The sequence below is a fragment of the Eucyclogobius newberryi genome, unplaced genomic scaffold (genome assembly GCF_026437365.1).
Source record: "Eucyclogobius newberryi isolate DKJ021-1_F unplaced genomic scaffold, fEucNew1.0.hap1 SCAF_3, whole genome shotgun sequence".
NCBI lineage: Eukaryota > Metazoa > Chordata > Actinopteri > Gobiiformes > Gobiidae > Eucyclogobius > Eucyclogobius newberryi.
The window spans coordinates 3,058,425-3,079,340 of record NW_027315945.1 but is presented as its reverse complement, the minus strand read 5'-3'; the positions used below and the strand labels follow the sequence as shown (position 1 = coordinate 3,079,340).

The window sequence follows — 20,916 nt, the reverse complement described above, 5'->3', positions numbered from 1 at the left end:
CATTACTTTAGTCTTGGACACATTTAAATCCAAACTGTTGTCCCAACACAATAGTGAAAATGTGTCCAGTGCTGTCAAAGTAGTCTGGTATTGGCATTACTGATCTTTGGGGTGACCCGGTGGATTTTGTCCTAGCAGTGCTGAAGTTACCTCTGACCCTCTGATCCCTCACCGTGAGGAAGGAAAGGACCCAGAGAATAGGCTGTGGGTTTGCATTGAACTGGAGCCGCTTACGTCCCATGAGATGTGGTTGAAGGGTGGTAAATGACCTTGAGAAGTCCACAAAGACAAGGCTGACCTGGAATCAGATTGTTCCAGGTGAGAGATGGCTCCCAGTGACTTGAGGTGAAGTTCAGGGCTAGTGACTCTTTCAGAGTCAGATTTACAAATGCGAATGAACCCAAAAGAGCTCCTTAAACATAATTTAATTGACAACAGACTATGAGTTATGCTATATATGTCATTTCAGCATTTCAGTGACACATATTTTATAGAAGGTCAAAATTAATTCCAATTGAGCCTTTTTCAAGCCAAAATAAATACAAGTTTCTGGTCTTTACCTTTACATTTACCTTTACATTGTAAATAAGAAATAAACTAGTTCAAGAAGGAAGGTGATTCAACAGTCCACGGGCTCAGGAGCGCCCTCTGCCATGAGTCAGAATACTGTTTGTCTCACACAGTGAACTGTTACTGCGCTTTTATAATGAATCTGCCTAAAACACGTTTCAGAAATACATTTCATACATTATCCAGAATATGGAAGGACAGAGCACATGGTCAGAGTGTTTGATTTGTAATAAACAGAGGGACAGTAGGACACGCTGCATCGCTCCAGCTCAGTTTGTGAGGCGTTATAGTGCGCTCCGAGGGGCCTCGTCGCCCCGCCTCCCCCGCGAGGCCCCGCCCCTTCCTGTATCTAAACGGGACATGCTAAAATTCTGATTAATTGAATATTATTGTTCCATGTTGGATTAAAGAGAAAGGGGGTTTAAACTATATACCAGATGACAAATATTAACACTTATTATATTTTATAAGAATGTTTTTTTTTCTCCCAAGATTGACAGGTGAGGCTCTGCCTCCCCTGAATGCTCCATATCCCCTGGCATCTGGATCATGGAGGAAAGCTACTGACACTGATCAAACCTGCAATAAAGCTGACGAGGTCCTCAGCCATGTGAACACACAGCTCTGCAGGAAACCCAGATGATGAGGAGGATGTGGGGAGACCAGCCAGGGTCTCATCCTGCCAGGCATCTTTGTCTTTGCTGTTGTGGAAAAGTCTCTCCCTAATCCTCAGACAACACAGTCTTCAATGTCGTCCATTTTCATGTTAAGTCTGAACGTTATATTTTCCACTTTTCTAATGTTTATTATTATGTCAGTCCTGTCCTTGACGTTCTTTGGGTGTGTTACCAGAACTGTGTCGAAGAAGTAGAATATCTAATCTAAAGAAATCTAAATGACTGTCCAAACATTTTGTCCAATTAACAGAATTCAATGTCATTTTTACAATAGGATATATGCTTTGTGTGCTTATTGGTCACTGTTGTGGAGGAAGGAGCCGTGGGCTGAGCAGGCACATGGTTCTCTTTATTCAAACAGCAAACATGTACAAAGTGCAGGGCATAGTCATGTATGTACACAGTATTTGCAGTGGTGGAAGAGCCTCATGGTACCCACCCCCTACCATCAGTGTGACTGAACAACATGATGCTAGCTGGAGTATTGTCTCCTTCATTAAAGGGGACATTATTATCTTGCTCAAAGTTGTATTTTGATTGATTCATCTTTGTTTGAGCTGCTGTTTGAGATCCCGCATTAGTCTGCATTCAAGGTTTGAGTGCTTAGAAAGTTCCTGTTGTCACCTTCCCCCTCCCACCCTCCCAGATGCTCGTGCTGAGTGGCAGCTGAAATGAAAAGCAGCTCCAGCACCGATTGGCGGACTGTGAGGAGCTGCGAGAGGAGAGACTGACGGACTTAATGATTGTTCAGAGCAAATAATATGTTGTGTGAAATTTACACCGGGTGAAGACATCTTTGGAGTGTTTATGTTGTTTGCCACAAGCTGAAGACAGAAACACCAGCTCACTATCGACACGTACATATCTTTGTCAGCTGCTCACATTCCCCGATTCATTCTAGATGAATTATGGGACATAAACAAGGTGTCAATTGACCATTAATAAATTATCCTGCTTTATCCATTTGGAATTAGACCAGTGTCAGTCTTGTCTTAATCTAAGCCTCTAGGTTTGGCCTCAGTCGAGATCTGGTTTAATTATGATTTAATTATGACCAGTTTAGCCCTAGTTTAGTCTTCCATCTTTGAACTTGATTTAATGATATAGGCCTACAGTCCGTGGTGCAGAACTTATTTTTATGTATTGAACTGTGTTAATTCCATAGTTTATTTTTATTATTAGTTTGTTATGAAATCTAAAACAGGAAAGAAATGGACCTGTTTCTGTTGCTAAGCCCTTTTAGATCATTATTGCAATTCACAATGATTAAAACGTGTGTTATACGAAACAAAGCATCTGGAAAAATATCATAATTTGAAGAATCCTTTATGGGAATGTTCCAGAAACAATGGGAAACAGGAGAAGCAGCCGCCGCACATACATCTGTAGCAGAGCCGCTGCTAGCTGATTGGGTGCCCTGTGCAGCTATGCTCATTGGTGCCCCCATGCCCACAACACACTTCAAACGTGAACAAAATACTGCATGCAACCTTAAGATGAATATGAATTTAGCTTAAATTGAAATCACAATCCTAAGTGGGGCCTTCAACAAAGAAGTTTCAAACAAAACTACACAGTTCCTGTACTCTGATGTAATATTATTAGCACTCATTACTCAGCCCCTGCTCCAGCGTTACCCGAAGCCCTTCTCTCGCTCTTCTGCAGAACAAATCGGGGCTCGAGAAAACACCGTTGGCTGCAAACTATCGACACTTTCTGTTACATTTATACAAACATAATTTAGACTCGTCGCACGTCTTGTTTAGTCTATTTCATGGTTTGTAATTGAATATGAAGCCATTTTCATCATCTGCAGACTGTTTTGCTCCTTGTGGTTTGTAGAATACATACGCAGATCAAAAGTCTGTGCCCCTGATTTGTCTGCGTGTTTTAAACTGTGGCTTGTAGCTGTCGCATCTCACACTCACGAGCGAGGCCACACTCCAGTCCTGGTTAGTTTTGAAATGATAAAGAACTAGACAGAGTAGGCCTACTGTAGAGCCACTGTAATTGCAAAAGAAACAGTGCAGCTGCTGCATAAATAGCCTATTAAGTGATTCAATCCAAACGGCCTGGTCAGACTGGGGCCCCTCGGAGCGGCAGCACTGCATCTTTGTCCGTACAAAAAATAGTCATCATATACAGGAATGTGACGCATCCAGGCCACACAAACATTAGCGTTCTTTGGGGAGGCTGAAATTTACAGAGGTCTCGTCGGCTGGACCGAAGCAGACAGAACTGAGCAGCCAGCACCCACTGAGAGGAAACAGCACAGGAGTAAACATTTCTCAAACGACAAGGCAACAGCAAAAACATGTCCTCAGCAGAGGCAGCTCGTTCATGTCTGTGGGTGGACAGTGGAGGGGATGTGAAGCCAGCGGAGGAAAAGTGTCCCAGAAGGATATCCAGAAGAGTAAGGAGTGTCCTGGAGTGTCCCACTGGTGCTGAGGACTATCCCAGGATGTCCAGGTACACAGGTGGGTTCTTAACCAGGGCCAGGAGGCGGTTGTAGATGTCTTTGATGACCATCCTCTGCTGGGGCTCACGGTGCCAGCAGCCCTGCATCAGTGCATATACCTCCTTGGGACAGGTGCGGGGCCTCTCCAGCTCCCGCCCCTGTGTGATGCATTCAATGGCCTGTGGGAGAAAGACAAGTCAAACATGTTGTCGTCATCATCATCATCGTCGTCGTCGTCGACGACGATGACGATGATGATGATGATGACGACATCATGTTTGACATGATGATGTCGTCGTCGTCGTCATCATCATTATATGTAGAAAAAGATTCAGTTGTTTCATCTGGACTCTCATCCGAGTCATTTTCAGTCTGCGAATCAGGACCTGGAACTCATATATTTATTCTACTCTGGATAGGCCCTGCCCACCGGGCGGGACCTCCTAATGAAAAGGTGTTATAGGTTTCAATAAAAACTAAACTCCTTTGTTTTCTATCACACGAGCCTCTTTGTTTACTATAAGTCATTTAATGGGCTATCAGCCTCTGTTGTCCCTGACACAGGGTTCAGAGCCCACCACAGCAGGGTTCAGAGCCCACCACAGCAGGGTTCAGAGCCCACCACAGGAGGGTTCAGAGCCCACCACAGCAGGGTTCAGAGCCCACCACAGCAGGGTTCAGAGCCCACCACAGCAGGGTTCAGAGCCCACCACAGCAGGGTTCAGAGCCCACCACAGCAGGGTTCAGAGCCCACCACAGCAGGGTTCAGAGCCCACCACAGCAGGGTTCAGAGCCCACCACAGCAGGGTTCAGAGCCCACCACAGCAGGGTTCAGAGCCCACCACAGCACTAAAATAGCCCTTAAAAACACTGTACTCTCTAGTTTTCAGTCCAGTTAAAAAAAGTAGAAAGTGCTGATACTTGCTCGCAAATGTACTGAAGTAGAAGTAAACATGACTAAATTACATGTAAGTAAGTAAGTAAGAAGATAAGCCTTTATTTGTCCCACAATGGGGAAATTCCAGTTTTGCAACACAAAGTAGATACAGAAGTAAACAACAAAGAACAGATAACGTATAGAAACCTTAAAATGTAGGCAGGTAAATAAGTAAGGGATCATCTCAAAATGGATTGAAGCTGAAAAGACTTACATATTTTTAGTCTCTCTCTGGACCCCCTCCCCCCCCAAAAGACTTAAAAAAAAATAATTCTGTCTTCACATCAAATGTTACGCGTTGATAAAACGATAGTAGCTTGATAGACCTGCTCACCTCTAGTGAACATCCTGAACATCCTTTGTATGTTTATATGTAGAAGTCATGAACTCTCCAAATAATGTCACCTGTCACTCATGTTTGTTTACTCAATCAACATGGTCCAGGGCCCCTAGGGGCCCTAGGGGCCCTACGGCACATACCATTCAACCCAAACTGTGAGATGACCACATTGAGACAGTCTCAAGAGGATGAGAGAGTGAGAAACTCATGTTTCTTGTCAAAACCTGTAATTGCCAATTGCCTGAGTTTAGACCTTAGACATGTCAGAGTGACAGGAGCAGAACACGCCCTTTTGTCTCAGTGAGAATCTCACGTCTTCTGTGATTGGCCGAAACCTCATGTGGGTTTGTTTTGTTTCCTTCTTCCGGTCAGTGCGTAGCACGTTACTAGAGCCAAATCTCTTGATCATTTGCTGCGCCGCGTCTTGCCGCAAAAAAGCTTTTCCAACTTTTTTGCACCAGCCGCGTTGGCGACGGCGACGCCCGCTCCCCGCGCTGGCCACGGCGCGCCGTGATCCCCGTGCGCACTCGCGTACTCCGCGCACGCACCCGCCACCTAATGTTGGCCTAAAGCTCGTTGCTGAGAGAGTTTTTTAGCATTTCTAAACAATGACTGCCACAGCGATGTATTGAAGCTTCAAAGCAACAAAAAGACAAAATGTAGGTTCAACCCCCCAAGACAAAAAATATTACGTCTTTTCAGCTTCAACCCATTTTGAGATGATCCCTAAGTCAACTTTGTTTGTATAGTACTTTTCACACAGTTGTCGCAAAATGCTTGACACAGTAGTAAAAAACTCAAATATACAACAAGATGCTATAACTTTTCAGAAGCTCAGTCAGTGAGCTTCTGAAAAGTTATTGCATAAATGTTTGTTTGAAAAAGTGAGTCTTTAGATGCTTTTTAAAGACATCCACGGAATCCACAAAAAAACTAGATTCAGCAAGATACGTCTTCTTTAACATAGACCAGAAAAATGGAATGTTAAAGTTCAGTTACCAGCACAAAACAGCTAAACTTTATGTCTGGGGCACACATGTCAAAATCCATCTCGAAACAAATCTTTTAGGGTTCAGGCGGCTTCATCAGTCCAGTGGGCCCACATCGGGGAAGACAACCTGAATCTGGAGCGCCCAAGCTCGCTGAGAATGTGATTAGGATTGAGCGAGAGGAATGTGATCCACAGAGTCCAGGCTGGAGAGCGGAGCCTGTGGTTACAAAGGAGTCCCTTTGCTTAGAGCTGGGCTTTTAAAGACTAGACCCGCCACCATAATTACTACCAATCATCGATCTGAAGGAGCAGAGAGCAGCTAAACATCTGCACATCTCCAGCATGGACAAACAGTATACTGTAAGTGCTGCCTCGTTTACGGTGAGTATTTGATTTTCAGACATGATATTTGCTCTCTGCAGCACAAATAAACACTCTGAAGCTCCAGTAGCTTTCCACATGTGTAATTGTCCATCACGTTCTCATCTGCTTCAACATCCTTCATGAACCACCATGTCATTTTCTCATTCATTTTTACTTCTTGTTTACTTATTGATCCATTTCTTGACATTGGGGGTTATATTTTTTCACTTTTTAGCTATCGTTTCAATTAAAAAAAAAATCAATTTTATATTCAAATTTTTAAAAGATTAAAACATAAAACACATAACAGAGATAGAACAAGACCAAAGAGCAAAATTTATAATACAAAATAAAATTACAAATAGACATAAACGAGCATAAGAAACACAATCATAGAACAGATGAATTATGATGATGCTGCAGTCCTGAGTCAGGACAGGTCCATCTCTAATCTGCCATTTTGGGGCAAAGTCCTTGAAAAGGTCGTTTACAACAGTCACAGATTTCCTCTTAATAAACAACTCATTTGATGTTTTTCAGTCAGATTTTAGACCTCATCACACTGAGACTGCTGTTGTCATGGTGACTGAGACTGCTCTTGTCATGGTGACTGAGACTGCTGTTGTCATGGTGACTGAGACTGCTGTTGTCACGGTGACTGAGACTGCTGTTGTCATGGTGACAAATGACATCCTCCTGAACACTGACACGGGCAAAGCCTCAATCTTAATTCTGTTAGATCTGATGCTGCTTTTGACACTGTCCATCATGTGACCCTCTTACAGAGACTAGAGGACTGGATGGGCATCACTGGCCCCGCCCTAAACTGGTTACGGTCCTATCTGGAAGACAGGAAGTACTTTGTGTCTCAGACCACATGACCCTGACCTGTGGAGTGCCCCAAGGGTCAGTCCTGGGTCCCCTTCTGTTCCTCTACATGCTGCTGTCACATGACACGCAGTGAAAATGTGACACAACAATACAGACGAGTCAGATCTATGTTTCACTGTCGGCAGGTGACTATGGACCAGTGGATTCACTCTGTCACTGCATCCAACAGATCTGTGTGTGGACCGGCCTCCTGCTGGTGCCAGAGGGCCTCCTGCTGGTGCCAGAGGGCCTCCTGCTGGTGCCAGAGGGCCTCCTGCTGGTGCTAGAGTCAGGACTAAACATGGACCGGCCTCCTGCTGGTGCCAGAGTCAGGACATTTGTCCTGTTGTCTGAAGCACTATGAATTGCCTTGTGTATGAATTGTAATCTTCAAATAAACTTGCCTTGGCAAAATCCTTCACCATTGTCGTGTTCTTCATAAGTCACAATGTCCTTTGTCATCGTTATTATAAATTGAGTAGACGAGCATTCAATCTCCAAAGTGAGCTCTATTGTTTCTGTTCCAGATCTACAGAGATGTAACAGGAGCATGATCCACAGAGCTATTGTACTTATGTCTGCCTCTGTAAGTTTGGACCTATCTTTGTTGTAAATACAAAAGTAGTCTTTTCTAGTACAGATCTTATGATTAATCTCTCTCCCGATATCGATCTACCTCATCATATTGATTGATTCAGTTGTAGTCATCTGGACTGTTTTTGGAAAAGAGTCCAGATGATTCAACTGCATTTATTTTCTACAATGGAAGACTCCAGGACGAATGAGGGACACACCCACAAGATCAACCTCATATTATGTCATCATTTACCAAATGTGATATTTATAGATTCACCAGTACTTTGTGAGCTTGAGACATGTGGGCTGAACATGTAAGTTCCAGTTTCCACAGACAAGGGTTCTCTCAGAGTGGTTTGTAGTCAGTTCCACAACACAAAAGTATCCAAAAATGGTTTGCCATGACAGCCTGTCAAAGACCTTCTCAGCGTCTAATGTTAGAGCTTTGTTTGGAGCTCCCTGCCCAGTTAGAGTCAGAGTCCTGCTCACTTTGATGGGGTCTGTGCTCTGAACACCTTCTGCTCTTCATGACATGATGGTGGCTCTTTCCCCCTTTTGGGACGACACAAAGGACCAGCGACGCTTTAGAGCTTTAGCTCTGGTCCATTCCAGGGCTCCAGCTTAACAAGAATCAAGTCTTTACTACACACATGTAGTACTTTTACACAAGAATGCAGACACTCGCAATGGCTTCAGCCAGTGCACATTATCTAGTTATAAATGTAACAGAAAATATAACTGTAATTGTAACTGACAATGTAACTGTAACTAACTGTACGTGTAACTGTAAACATAACTGTTAATATAAATGTAACCAACTGTACATGTAACTAATTACAAATGTAACTGTAAATAAACATGAACCTGAAACTGTAAATGTAACTATACATGTAACTATAAATGTTACTCCTAGCTGTAACTGTAAATGTAACTGTAACTGTAAATGTAACTGTGGTTGTAACTGTAACTGTAAATGTAACTAACTGTAAATGTAACTGTGGTTGTAACTGTGATTGTAACTGTTAATTTACATGTAACTGTAAATGTGATTGTAACTGTAAGTATAACTGTAACTGTAACTGTTAATTTACATGTAACTGTAACTGTGATTGTAACTGTAAGTGTAACTGTAAATGTAACTGTAAATGTAACTGTAACTTTAACTGTAACTGTTAATTTATATGTGACTGTAACTTTAACTATGAATGTAACTGTAAATGTAAGTGTAACTGTAACTGTAACTGTAACTGTAACTGTAAATGTAAGTGTAACTGTAAATGTAACTGTAAATGTAACTGTAAGTGTAAATGTAACTGTAAACGTAAATTTAACTGTGGTTGTAACTGTAACTGTAAATGTAACTGTAACTGTAAATGTAACTGTAAATGTAAATGTAACTGTAACTGTAAATGTAAGTGTAAATGTAAATGTAACTGTAAATGTAACTGTAAATGTAAATGTAACTGTAACTGTAAATGTAACTGTAACTGTAAATGTAAGTGTAAATGTAACTGTAAATGTAACTGTAAATGTAAATGTAACTGTAAATGTAACTGTAACTGTAAATGTAACTGTAACTGTAAATGTAAGTGTAAATGTAACTGTAACTGTAAATGTAACTGTAAATGTAAATGTAACTAAATGTAACTGTAAATGTAACTGTAAATGTAACTGTAACTGTAAATGTAACTGTAACTGTAAATGTAACTGTAAATGTAACTGTGGTTGTAACTGTAAGTGTAACTGTAACTGTGAATGTAACTGTAACTGTAAGTGTAACTGTAAGTGTAACTGTAAATGTAACTGTGATTGTAACTGTAAGTGTAACTGTAAATGTAACTGTAAATGTAACTGTAACTTTAACTGTAACTGTTAATTTATATGTAACTGTAAATGTAACTGTGAATGTAACTGTAAATGTAAATGTAACTGTAACTGTATCTGTAAATGTAACTGTAAATGTAACTGTAAATGTAACTGTAAATGTAACTGTAACTGTAACTGTAACTGTAAATGTAAGTGTAAATGTAACTGTAACTGTAACTGTAAGTGTAAGTGTAAATGTAACTGTAACTGTAAATGTAAGTGTAAATGTAACTGTAAACGTAACTGTAACTGTAACTGTAAATGTAACTGTAAATGTAAGTGTAAATGTAACTGTAACTGTAAATGTAACTGTAACTGTAAATGTAACTGTAACTGTAAATGTAAGTGTAAGTGTAACTGTAAATGTAACTGTAACTGTAAATGTAACTGTAACTGTAAATGTAAGTGTAAATGTAACTGTAAATGTAACTGTAAATGTAACTAAATGTAACTGTAAATGTAACTGTAAATGTAACTGTAAATGTAAATGTAACTAAATGTAACTGTAAATGTAACTGTAAATGTAACTAAATGTAAATGTAATTGTAACTGTAACTGTAACTGTAAATGTAACTGTAACTGTAAATGTAAGTGTAAATGTAACTGTAAATGTAAATGTAACTAAATGTAACTGTAAATGTAACTGTAACTGTAAATGTAACTGTAACTGTAACTGTAAATGTAAATGTAAGTGTAAATGTAACTGTAACTGTAAATGTAACTGTAAATGTAAATGTAACTAAATGTAACTGTAAATGTAACTGTAAATGTAACTAAATGTAAATGTAAATGTAATTGTAACTGTAACTGTAACTGTAAATGTAACTGTAAATGTAACTGTAAATGTAACTGTGGTTGTAACTGTAAGTGTAACTGTAACTGTGAATGTAACTGTAACTGTAAGTGTAACTGTAAATGTAACTGTAAATGTAACTGTAAATGTAACTGTAACTGTTAATTTATATGTAACTGTAAATGTAACTGTAAATGTAACTGTAACTGTAAACGTAACTGTAAACGTAACTGTAAATGTAACTGTAACTGTAAATGTAACTGTAAATGTAACTGTAACTGTAACTGTAAATGTAAGTGTAAATGTAACTGTAACTGTAACTGTAAATGTAAGTGTAAATGTAACTGTAACTGTAACTGTAAATGTAACTGTAAATGTAACTAACTGTAACTGTAAATGTAACTGTAAATGTAACTGTAACTGTAACTGTAAATGTAAATGTAAATGTAAATGTAACTAACGTTAACTGTAAATGTAACTGTAACTGTAACTGTAAATGTAACTGTAAATGTAACTGTAACTGTAAATGTAACTGTGGTTGTAACTGTAACTGTAAATGTAACTAACTGTAAATGTAACTGTTTGTAAATGTAACTGTAAATGTAACTGTAACTAAATGTAACTGTAAATGTAACTGTAACTGTAAAAGTAAGTATAAATGTAACTGTAACTGTAAATGTAACTGTAACTAAATGTAACTGTAACTGTAAATGTAACTGTAAATGTAAATGTAACTGTAAATGTAACTAACTGTAACTGTAAATGTAACTGTAACTGTAACTGTAAATGTAACTGTAACTGTAACCGTAACTAACTGTAAATTTAACTGTGGTTGTAACTGTGATTGTAACTGTTAATTTACATGTAAATGTAACTGTGATTGTAACTGTAAGTGTAACTGTAAATGTAACTGTAACTGTAAGTGTAACTGTAAATGTAACTGTAACTGTAAATGTAACTGTAAATGTAACTGTAAATGTAACTGATTGTAACTGTAAGTGTAACTGTAAATGTAACTGTAAATGTAACTGTGATTGTAACTGTAAATGTAACTGTAAATGTAACTGTAACTGTAAATGTAACTGTAAATGTAACTGTAAATGTAAATGTAACTGTAAATGTAACTGTAAATGTAACTGTAACTGTAAATGTAAGTGTAAATGTAACTAACTGTAACTGTAAATGTAACTGTAAATGTAACTGTAAATGTAACTGTAACTGTTAATGTAACTAACTGTAACTGTAAATGTAACTGTAAATGTAACTGTAAATGTAACTGTAACTGTAAATGTAACTGTAACTGTAAATGTAACTGTGGTTGTAACTGTAACTGTAAATGTAACTGTAACTAAATGTAACTGTAAATGTAACTGTAACTGTAAATGTAACTGTAACTAAATGTAACTGTAACTGTAACTGTAACTGTAAATGTAACTGTAAATGTAAATGTAACTGTAAATGAAACTAACTGTAACTGTAAATGTAACTGTAAATGTAACTGTAACTGTAACTGTAAATGTAACTGTAACTGTAACTGTAACTGTAACTGTAAATGTAACTAACTGTAAATGTAACTGTGTTTGTAACTGTAACTGTAAATGTAACTGTAACTAAATGTAACTGTAAATGTAACTGTAACTGTAAATGTAAGTATAAATGTAACTAACTGTAAATGTAACTGTAACTAAATGTAACTGTAACTGTAAATGTAACTGCAAATGTAAATGTAACTGTAAATGTAACTAACTGTAACTGTAAATGTAACTGTAAATGTAACTGTAACTGTAAATGTAACTGTAACTGTAACTAACTGTAAATGTAACTGTGATTGAAACTGTAAGTGTAACTGTAAATGTAACTGTAAATGTAACTGTAAGTGTAACTGTAACTGTAAATGTAACTGTAAATGTAACTGATTGTAACTGTAAGTGTAACTGTAAGTGTAACTGTAAATGTAACTGTGATTGTAACTGTAAATGTAACTGTAAATGTAACTGTAACTGTAAATGTAACTGTAAATGTAACTGTAACTGTAAATGTAACTGTAAATGTAACTGTAACTGTAAATGTAACTGTAAATGTAACTGTAACTGTAAATGTAAGTGTAAATGTAACTGTAAATGTAACTGTAACTGTAAATGTAACTGTAAATGTAACTGTAAATGTAACTAACTGTAACTGTAAATGTAACTGTAAATGTAACTGTAACTGTAAATGTAAATGTAAATGTAACTAACTGTAACTGTAAATGTAACTGTAAATGTAACTGTAAATGTAACTGTAACTGTAAATGTAACTGTAAATGTAACTGTAAATGTAACTGTAACTGTAAATGTAACTGTAAATGTAACTGTAACTAAATGTAACTGTAACTGTAAATGTAACTGTAAATGTAAATGTAAATGTAACTAACTGTAACTGTAAATGTAACTGTAAATGTAACTGTAACTGTAACTGTAACTAACTGTAAATGTAACTGTGGTTGTAACTGTGATTGTAACTGTTAATTTACATGTAAATTTAACTGTGATTGTAACTGTAAGTGTAACTGTAAATGTAACTGTAAATGTAACTGTAAGTGTAACTGTAAATGTAACTGTAACTGTAAATGTAACTGTAAATGTAACTGTAAATGTAACTGATTGTAACTGTAAGTGTAACTGTAAATGTAACTGTAAATGTAACTGTAACTGTAAATGTAACTGTAAATGTAACTGTAACTGTAACTGTAACTGTAAATGTAAATGTAACTGTAAATGTAACTGTAAATGTAAATGTAAGTGTAAATGTAACTGTAACTGTAAATGTAACTGTAAATGTAACTGTAAATGTAACTGTAAATGTAAGTAACTGTAACTGTAAATGTAACTGTAAATGTAACTGTAACTGTAAATGTAAATGTAACTGTAAATGTAACTAACTGTAACTGTAAATGTAACTGTAAATGTAACTGTAACTGTAACTGTAAATGTAACTGTAAATGTAACTGTAACTGTAAATGTAACTGTAACTGTAAATGTAACTGTGGTTGTAACTGTAAATGTAACTAACTGTAAATGTAACTGTGTTGGTAACTGTAACTGTAAATGTAACTGTAACTAAATGTAACTGTAAATGTAACTGTAACTGTAAATGTAAGTATAAATGTAATTGTAACTGTAAATGTAACTGTAACTAAATGTAACTGTAACTGTAACTGTAAATGTAAATGTAACTGTAAATGTAAATGTAACTGTAAATGTAACTGTAACTGCAACTGTAAATGTAACTGTAACTGTAACTAACTGTAAATGTAACTGTGGTTGTAACTGTGATTGTAACTGTTAATTTACATGTAAATGTAACTGTGATTGTAACTGTAAGTGTAACTGTAAATGTAACTGTAAATGTAACTGTAACTGTAAGTGTAACTGTAACTGTAACTGTAACTGTAACTGTAAATGTAACTGTAAATGTAACTGATTGTAACTGTAAGTGTAACTGTAAATGTAACTGTAAATGTAACTGTAACTGTAAATGTAACTGTGAATGTAACTGTAACTGTAAATGTAAATGTAACTGTAAATGTAAATGTAAGTGTAAATGTAACTGTAAATGTAACTGTAACTGTAAATGTAACTGTAAATGTAACTGTAAATGTAACTGTAAATGTAACTAACTGTAACTGTAAATGTAACTGTAAATGTAACTGTAACTGTAAATGTAAATGTAACTGTAAATGTAACTAACTGTAACTGTAAATGTAACTGTAAATGTAACTGTAACTGTAAATGTAACTGTAAATGTAACTGTAACTGTAAATGTAACTGTAACTGTAAATGTAATTGTGGTTGTAACTGTAACTGTAAATGTAACTAACTGTAAATGTAACTGTGTTTGTAACTGTAACTGTAAATGTAACTGTAACTAAATGTAACTGTAAATGTAACTAACTGTAAATGTAAGTATAAATGTAACTGTAAATGTAACTGTAACTAAATGTAACTGTAACTGTAACTGTAAATGTAACTGTAAATGTAACTGTAAATGTAACTAACTGTAACTGTAAATGTAACTGTAACTGTAACTGTAACTGTAACTGTAAATGTAACTGTAACTGTAAATGTAACTGTAAATGTAACTGTAACTGTAACTGTAACTGTAAATGTGATTGTAACTGTAAGTGTAAATGTAACTGTAACTGTAAATGTAACTGTAACTGTAAATGTAAGTGTAAATGTAACTGTAAATGTAAATGTAACTGTAAATGTAACTGTAACTGTACATGTAACTGTTACTGTAAATGTAACTGTGGTTGTAACTGTAACTGTAAATGTAACTAACTGTAAATGTAACTGTGTTTGTAACTGTAACTGTAAATGTAACTGTAACTAAATGTAACTGTAAATGTAACTAACTGTAAATGTAAGTATAAATGTAACTGTAAATGTAACTGTAACTAAATGTAATTGTAACTGTAACTGTAAATGTAACTGTAAATGTAAATGTAACTGTAAATGTAACTAACTGTAACTGTAAATGTAACTGTAAATGTAACTGTAACTGTAACTGTAAATGTAACTGTAACTGTAACTGTAACTGTAAATGTAACTGTAAATGTAACTGTAAATGTAACTGTAAATGTAACTAACTGTAACTGTAAATGTAACTGTAAATGTAACTGTAACTGTAAATGTAAATGTAACTGTAAATGTAACTAACTGTAACTGTAAATGTAACTGTAAATGTAACTGTAAATGTAACTGTAACTGTAAATGTAACTGTGGTTGTAACTGTAACTGTAAATGTAACTAACTGTAAATGTAACTGTGTTTGTAACTGTAACTGTAAATGTAACTGTAACTAAATGTAACTGTAAATGTAACTAACTGTAAATGTAAGTATAAATGTAACTGTAAATGTAACTGTAACTAAATGTAACTGTAACTGTAACTGTAAATGTAACTGTAAATGTAAATGTAACTGTAAATGTAAATGTAACTAAATGTAACTGTAAATGTAACTGTAAATGTAACTGTAACTGTAAATGTAACTGTAAATGTAACTGTAACTGTAACTGTAAATGTAACTGTAAATGTAACTGTAACTGTAAATGTAACTGTAAATGTAACTGTTAATGTAAATGTAACTGTAAATGTAACTGTAACTGTAAATGTAACTGTAACTGTAAATGTAAATGTAACTGTAACTGTAACTGTAAATGTAACTGTAACTGTAACTGTGTGTGATGTCCTGTGCGCTCCTCTTTGCTCAGGTTAAACTGATCGCTCAGTCAAAACAGACGGCGTTTAATCTGATTCAATTGATGATTAATAAGTCAGTCTTTGATTTGATTTCTTTATAATGCCAAGTCAAAGTCTAGAGTCCCTGATGGTCCTGGTTCTAGACCTGGTTCTAGTCCTGGTTCTAGTCCTGGTTCTAGTCCTGGTCAGGAGTGCTGGAGAGCACTCACCTCACTGTTGGACAGCTGGTACCAGGGCTGTTTGCCGTAGGTGAAGATCTCCCAGAGGACGACCCCAAAGCTCCAAATGTCGCTCTCCGTGGTAAACTTCCGGTACATGATACTCTCAGGGGGCATCCAGCGAATGGGCAGCATGGTGCGCCCGCCCACCTGGTCAGAGGAGACCAAAGTCCCTGTTATACAGTTGAACTTGCCTGTGGTGCATGTGGTGGCAGCTGTGTTTACAGAGGTGGTGGTTACAGAAGCACATTAAAGGGACTATACTTTTTTTTTTTTATTGTAGAAAAGTGACAAACAGAATTAGTGAATCTTAAACTCTTTGCAGCGGACCACATTCCAGGTTCACACGCTGACAAGCAGAAAATACAAAAATCATCTTTAGATTTGATGTAGGCTTTCGAACAGCACATTTAGCAACGGCAATAACTGAACTAACTGAAGAAATACCAACCAAAATGGATAATAGGCATTATTTAAGTATAAGACTTATGTTAATATTTACATATTAAATCTGTTAAAATTACTTCAGTGGGTAGCCCGACCCCGACCAGTGCGCCTGACCCACCTCCGCCCCGACCCACCACCGCGCGCCCAACCCACCTCTGCCCCGACCCACCACCACGCGCCCGACCCACCCAGCGCGCCCGACTCCGACCCGCACCGCGCGCCCGGTTACTTTCTAATTGACTATTGAGTATTGATGACTCATTGGTGCTGCTTAAATGGTGATGAATGAACAGTGGCACTCACCCTGTAGTAGTCGGTGCTGTAGATGTCCCTTGACATCCCAAAGTCTCCGATCTTCACCACCAGCCCCTCCCCCACCAGACAGTTGCGTGTGGCCAGGTCACGGTGGACAAAGTGCAGGGAGGCCAGGTACACCATCCCTGAGGCGGTCTGTGCCGCGATGTGCAGCATCTGAGGCACAGTCAGCTGTCCCAGGGCGGGCATCTTCGACTCGTCCAGCATCCGCGCGTCAGGACCATGGGCTCTGAGCAACACAACCAAACATACTTTTAATTCTGTGACCACGAGAGTGCAGAGGGGAGGGGCACACGGGGTACATTAGGATGGTGAAAAAGCTCAAATCTTAAATTGTACATTTTCCAAGATGGCGCTAGTGTAGTGTGTCGGTTGCATTGCTAATCTCTCTGACTCTGAGAAACAATTTATAAAAAATCTAATCCAAATCAAACCCAAAATCATAGAACAAGACACATGGGATACTTCAACATTCAGCTAGCCTAAGTGGCCTGATCCACAAAGTCTGAGAAAAACTAGCCTCCTAAAATAACTAATAGATTATTTATAATCTGATAATTCAGTTTCAATGAAAACTGAGATCAAGATTTGTCAAGATTTGACAAAATGGAGACATTCCTGACCTCACCTGTGGTCATGAGCTTTAATGACCCAAAGGACAAGATCGAGGAAACAAGCGGTCGAAATGAGTTTCCTCCGCCGTGTGGCTGGGCGCTCCCTTAGAGATAGGGGGAGGAGCTCAGTCACACGCAAGGAGCTCGGAGTAGAGCCGCTGCTCCTCCAGCTGAGGTGGCTCGGGCATCTGTTCTGTTTCGGGCATGTCCCACTGGGAAGAGGCAGACCCAGAACATGCTGGAGAGACTATGTCTCTCGGCTGGCCTGGGAACACCTCGGGATCCCCCGGAGGAGCTGAAGGGAGTGTCTGAGGAGAGGGAAGTCTGGGAGTTCCTGCTTAGATTGTTGCCCCCCGCGACCCGGCCTCGGATAAGGGGAGGAAAATGGTTGGATGGAGGCGGACATGAGCGTCCTGAGAGGACATCTGGACAGATGTGAAGAGCACGTTGTAGTGACGGAGCAGTGCATTTTAAAAAACATCGACAATTAAAAGAACTGAAAGCCGAGGGGAAGACTAGGAGCAGAGAACACAACTATGAAGGGATTCCATCGAAACAATCTGAGGCTTGAGCGATCTGCAGATGACCTCTGGGTGTTGCCATGGTGACAGGAATGCGGGCTAAGGTGGTATCATGTACAACCCCCGTGTGGAGATTTATGGTCACTGCATCTGTTTGCAGACATTTTCCACAAGACGACTTTGCTGAACATAATGTTCTTGTGTTCTACCTGTTCATTTAACTGTTTTATCACTTGTCTTGTGGATCATTTTACCTTCGTAACTATTGTGGCCTAATGTAAAAGCTAAACAATGGCTGCATTATTCCAGATCTTCTTCCCTTATTAAGCTCTGACTCAGCGTGCGTGCTGATTGATTGAACAATGGCGCCTAAGTACAACCCCTGCAGTGGTAAGTCAGAGAGACAAAGAAGAGTAGTTTTCTATCTGAGGAGGTCCATGAGATCGGATCTCGGGAGATGAGGGCCTCTGGCCTAGCAATGCTAAGCTAAGCTACGAAACAAAGACATTCCAGAGACACGCCCACAGAAGCTAACTTTTCTCTCCCATAAATAAGAATTCTGTGCCCGTTTTTAAACGTGATTAAAACTGCATCATGCAAACTCAAGAAAAGGACCTCGTCTTTTCAGACGAGCTTCACAAGTGAATCAGTGCAACAGCCTTTTTATCTGAGGAACGCCTCAGAGCCAATGAGAACGCAGAGCACAGAACCTGATCCAGGGCTTCTTTGGCCTGACACCGTGAGAGCCTGGAGCTCCAGAGGAGCTGTGCTCTGGTCAGTGTGTGGACCGAGCTGCAGCGTGACCCCTGAGTGACCCCTGAGGGACCCCTGAGAGACCCCTGAGTGACCCCTGAGAAACCCCTGAGAGACCCCAGAGTGACCCCTGAGAGACCCCTGAGTGATCCCAGGGGTCTCTGAGTGACCCCTGAGGGACCCCTGAGAGACCCCTGAGTGACCCCTGAGAAACCCCTGAGTGACCCCTGAGTGAACCCTGAGAGACCCCTGAGTAACCCCAGGGGTCTCTGAGTGACCCCTGAGGGACCCCTGAGTGACCCCTGAGGGACTCCCGAGGGACCCCTCAGGGGACAAACACGTTGGAGGCGACAAGGGCAAACAGGCCCTCAGACTCCACACAGGCCCGTCTCCTCAGGATCACAGCTTCTGGTTCTGGTCCTATAAATGCACTTCACAGTTTGGCTGATAATATCATCTTAGAATTAACTCTAACACACAATTAGATGTAGAACCATCATGTCTAGCGTCTCCATCTGTTATCGACTCATTTGCATATTCCAAATTCAAATATCTGTTTAGTTATTTGGTCAATAAATCTTTATAAACCACATTTGGTAAAGTGTTCATTCATTTCCAGAAAAGGGCTCGATGTCACGGTTTATTTTAATTTTAATAAATTAATGAATTCAGATATTTGATTATAGAGTTATTAAATGTCTAATCTATGACTGGTGCCCCAAAATACTCTTCAAATATGATAACAAACAGACCCACACTTATACAGTGAGTCATGTTTGAAATCTTGAACAATTCTTCAGCCTTGAATGTCCCGCTCTTTCATAAGTGGGAGGACATGAATACTGCAGTACTTGTAACAGTAAAAATCCCTTACAATATTACTCGAGACATTTTGTCCGAGAACCGGATCCCAGTGTCCAGCTTTACAAGAAAGAGGCAAAAAAGATGATGAACACTTCTTCAATTCTTTCCTTAGAGTGAGTTTGGTCCTCCATCCTCCATCATGCTTCAAACACAAACTGCTCCATCCAATCAGATTAGTTTATTTCTGTGACACATGTGAAACAAACGAGTTCCTTGGTCATCTTTCATTTAGACCAAAATCAAACTTCTCTCACCTCAGATTGTGCTTAGGTCAATGATTCTGCAGAAATCCCTGTTTTCCCCCGTTAGCCCTGTTTATTTTGACACCTGTGTCCCTGATTGGCTAATCTACCTGTCAATCACACCCATCTGCACTCAGAGAGATTACAGAGTGACCAGACTTATCAGTATCAAAACAGAGAGAGATATCGATCTGGACTTTTCCAGGAAACAATCAAGGACTAGAACAACATTATATTGGACATTCAATAAATGGAGCAAATTACGTTCATTGAAAATGCACGAATGATTATAATGTGGAACTACATTTTAGGACTGATGTTTTTATGCTCTCTCTCTATCTGACTATTTGTTTCTGGTAAATATCTGAAAGAAAAAAATAAAATAATCATTTAAAATAGTCACTATGATCCCTCATTGGTCCAGGAGTGTTCCATTATATTGCAGCATTTTGAAGCTCTGGTCCTTCAGATGCTCCTCAGGTCAGGGATCAGACAGAACAGGTTGTTAGCATGAGGCTCCACCCAGTGGGCAGGACCTACTCAGAGTAGAATATCCAAGTTCTCAGACTAGATCCACAGATTGAGAATGACTTAGAGTCAAAATGTCTTGTTTTTCTAAAAACTGTGTTCAGATGATACAAATGAAGCTTTTTCTACATTTTTGAAAACAGAATAACAAGGTTAAGTACATTTTATCTGTCTGAACATGTGGTGACATTTCTCTGACCACAAGCTTTTACTGAGAGTAGATTGGCTGTAGACCTGTCAGTCATTGAACATTTCAACCAAGTAGATTTTAAAAAATGTTAATAATTGCACGACTCAAAGGAACTGCTCTCATCTGTCGAAGGACTTAGATCATCCTGCTCTCATTCTGAGCTGTAGAAGCTGTTACCTCATGAGCCGCCCACTGTGACCCGCCCACTGCGACCCGCCCACTGCGACCCGCCCACTGTGAGTGAGGCTAATCTGATTTGGAGGTGCACAACAAAGTGTCTCCAATCATGAAGGACCATAAGTGCCCACTAAAGCTCTGCACGCGTTCAGCAGCAGGTGGCTGTGCAGAAGAGCAGCTGCAGGAGAACCAATCAAGTACCAGTGAGGTCACAGTGAGGTTGCAGTGAGGTCACTGAGAGGTCACAGAGAGGTCACAAAGAGGTGTCTAAAGAATAAAGTCTAAAGAATGAAGTGTAAAGAATAAAGTCTAAAGAATAAAGTCTAAAGCCTTGTTTGCGCCCGACGCAGAAGCTGGACGCCT

General features: G+C 38.7%; 1 protein-coding gene across 1 annotated transcript in view; it reads right to left on the bottom strand.

The window, feature by feature from the left end:
* Positions 1-3,346: 3,346 nt before the first annotated feature.
* ntrk1 (neurotrophic tyrosine kinase, receptor, type 1) overlaps positions 3,347-20,916 on the bottom strand; it is a 79,291-nt gene continuing 61,721 nt past the window's right edge. Inside the window, exons 14-16 of the mRNA XM_072460500.1 lie at positions 16,653-16,893; positions 15,894-16,052; positions 3,347-3,884 (exon numbers count right to left, since the gene is read on the bottom strand). Coding sequence (XP_072316601.1) covers positions 3,699-3,884; positions 15,894-16,052; positions 16,653-16,893 — 586 coding nt within the window. The 3' untranslated portion in view covers positions 3,347-3,698. The remainder of the gene's footprint in view (positions 3,885-15,893; positions 16,053-16,652; positions 16,894-20,916) is intronic.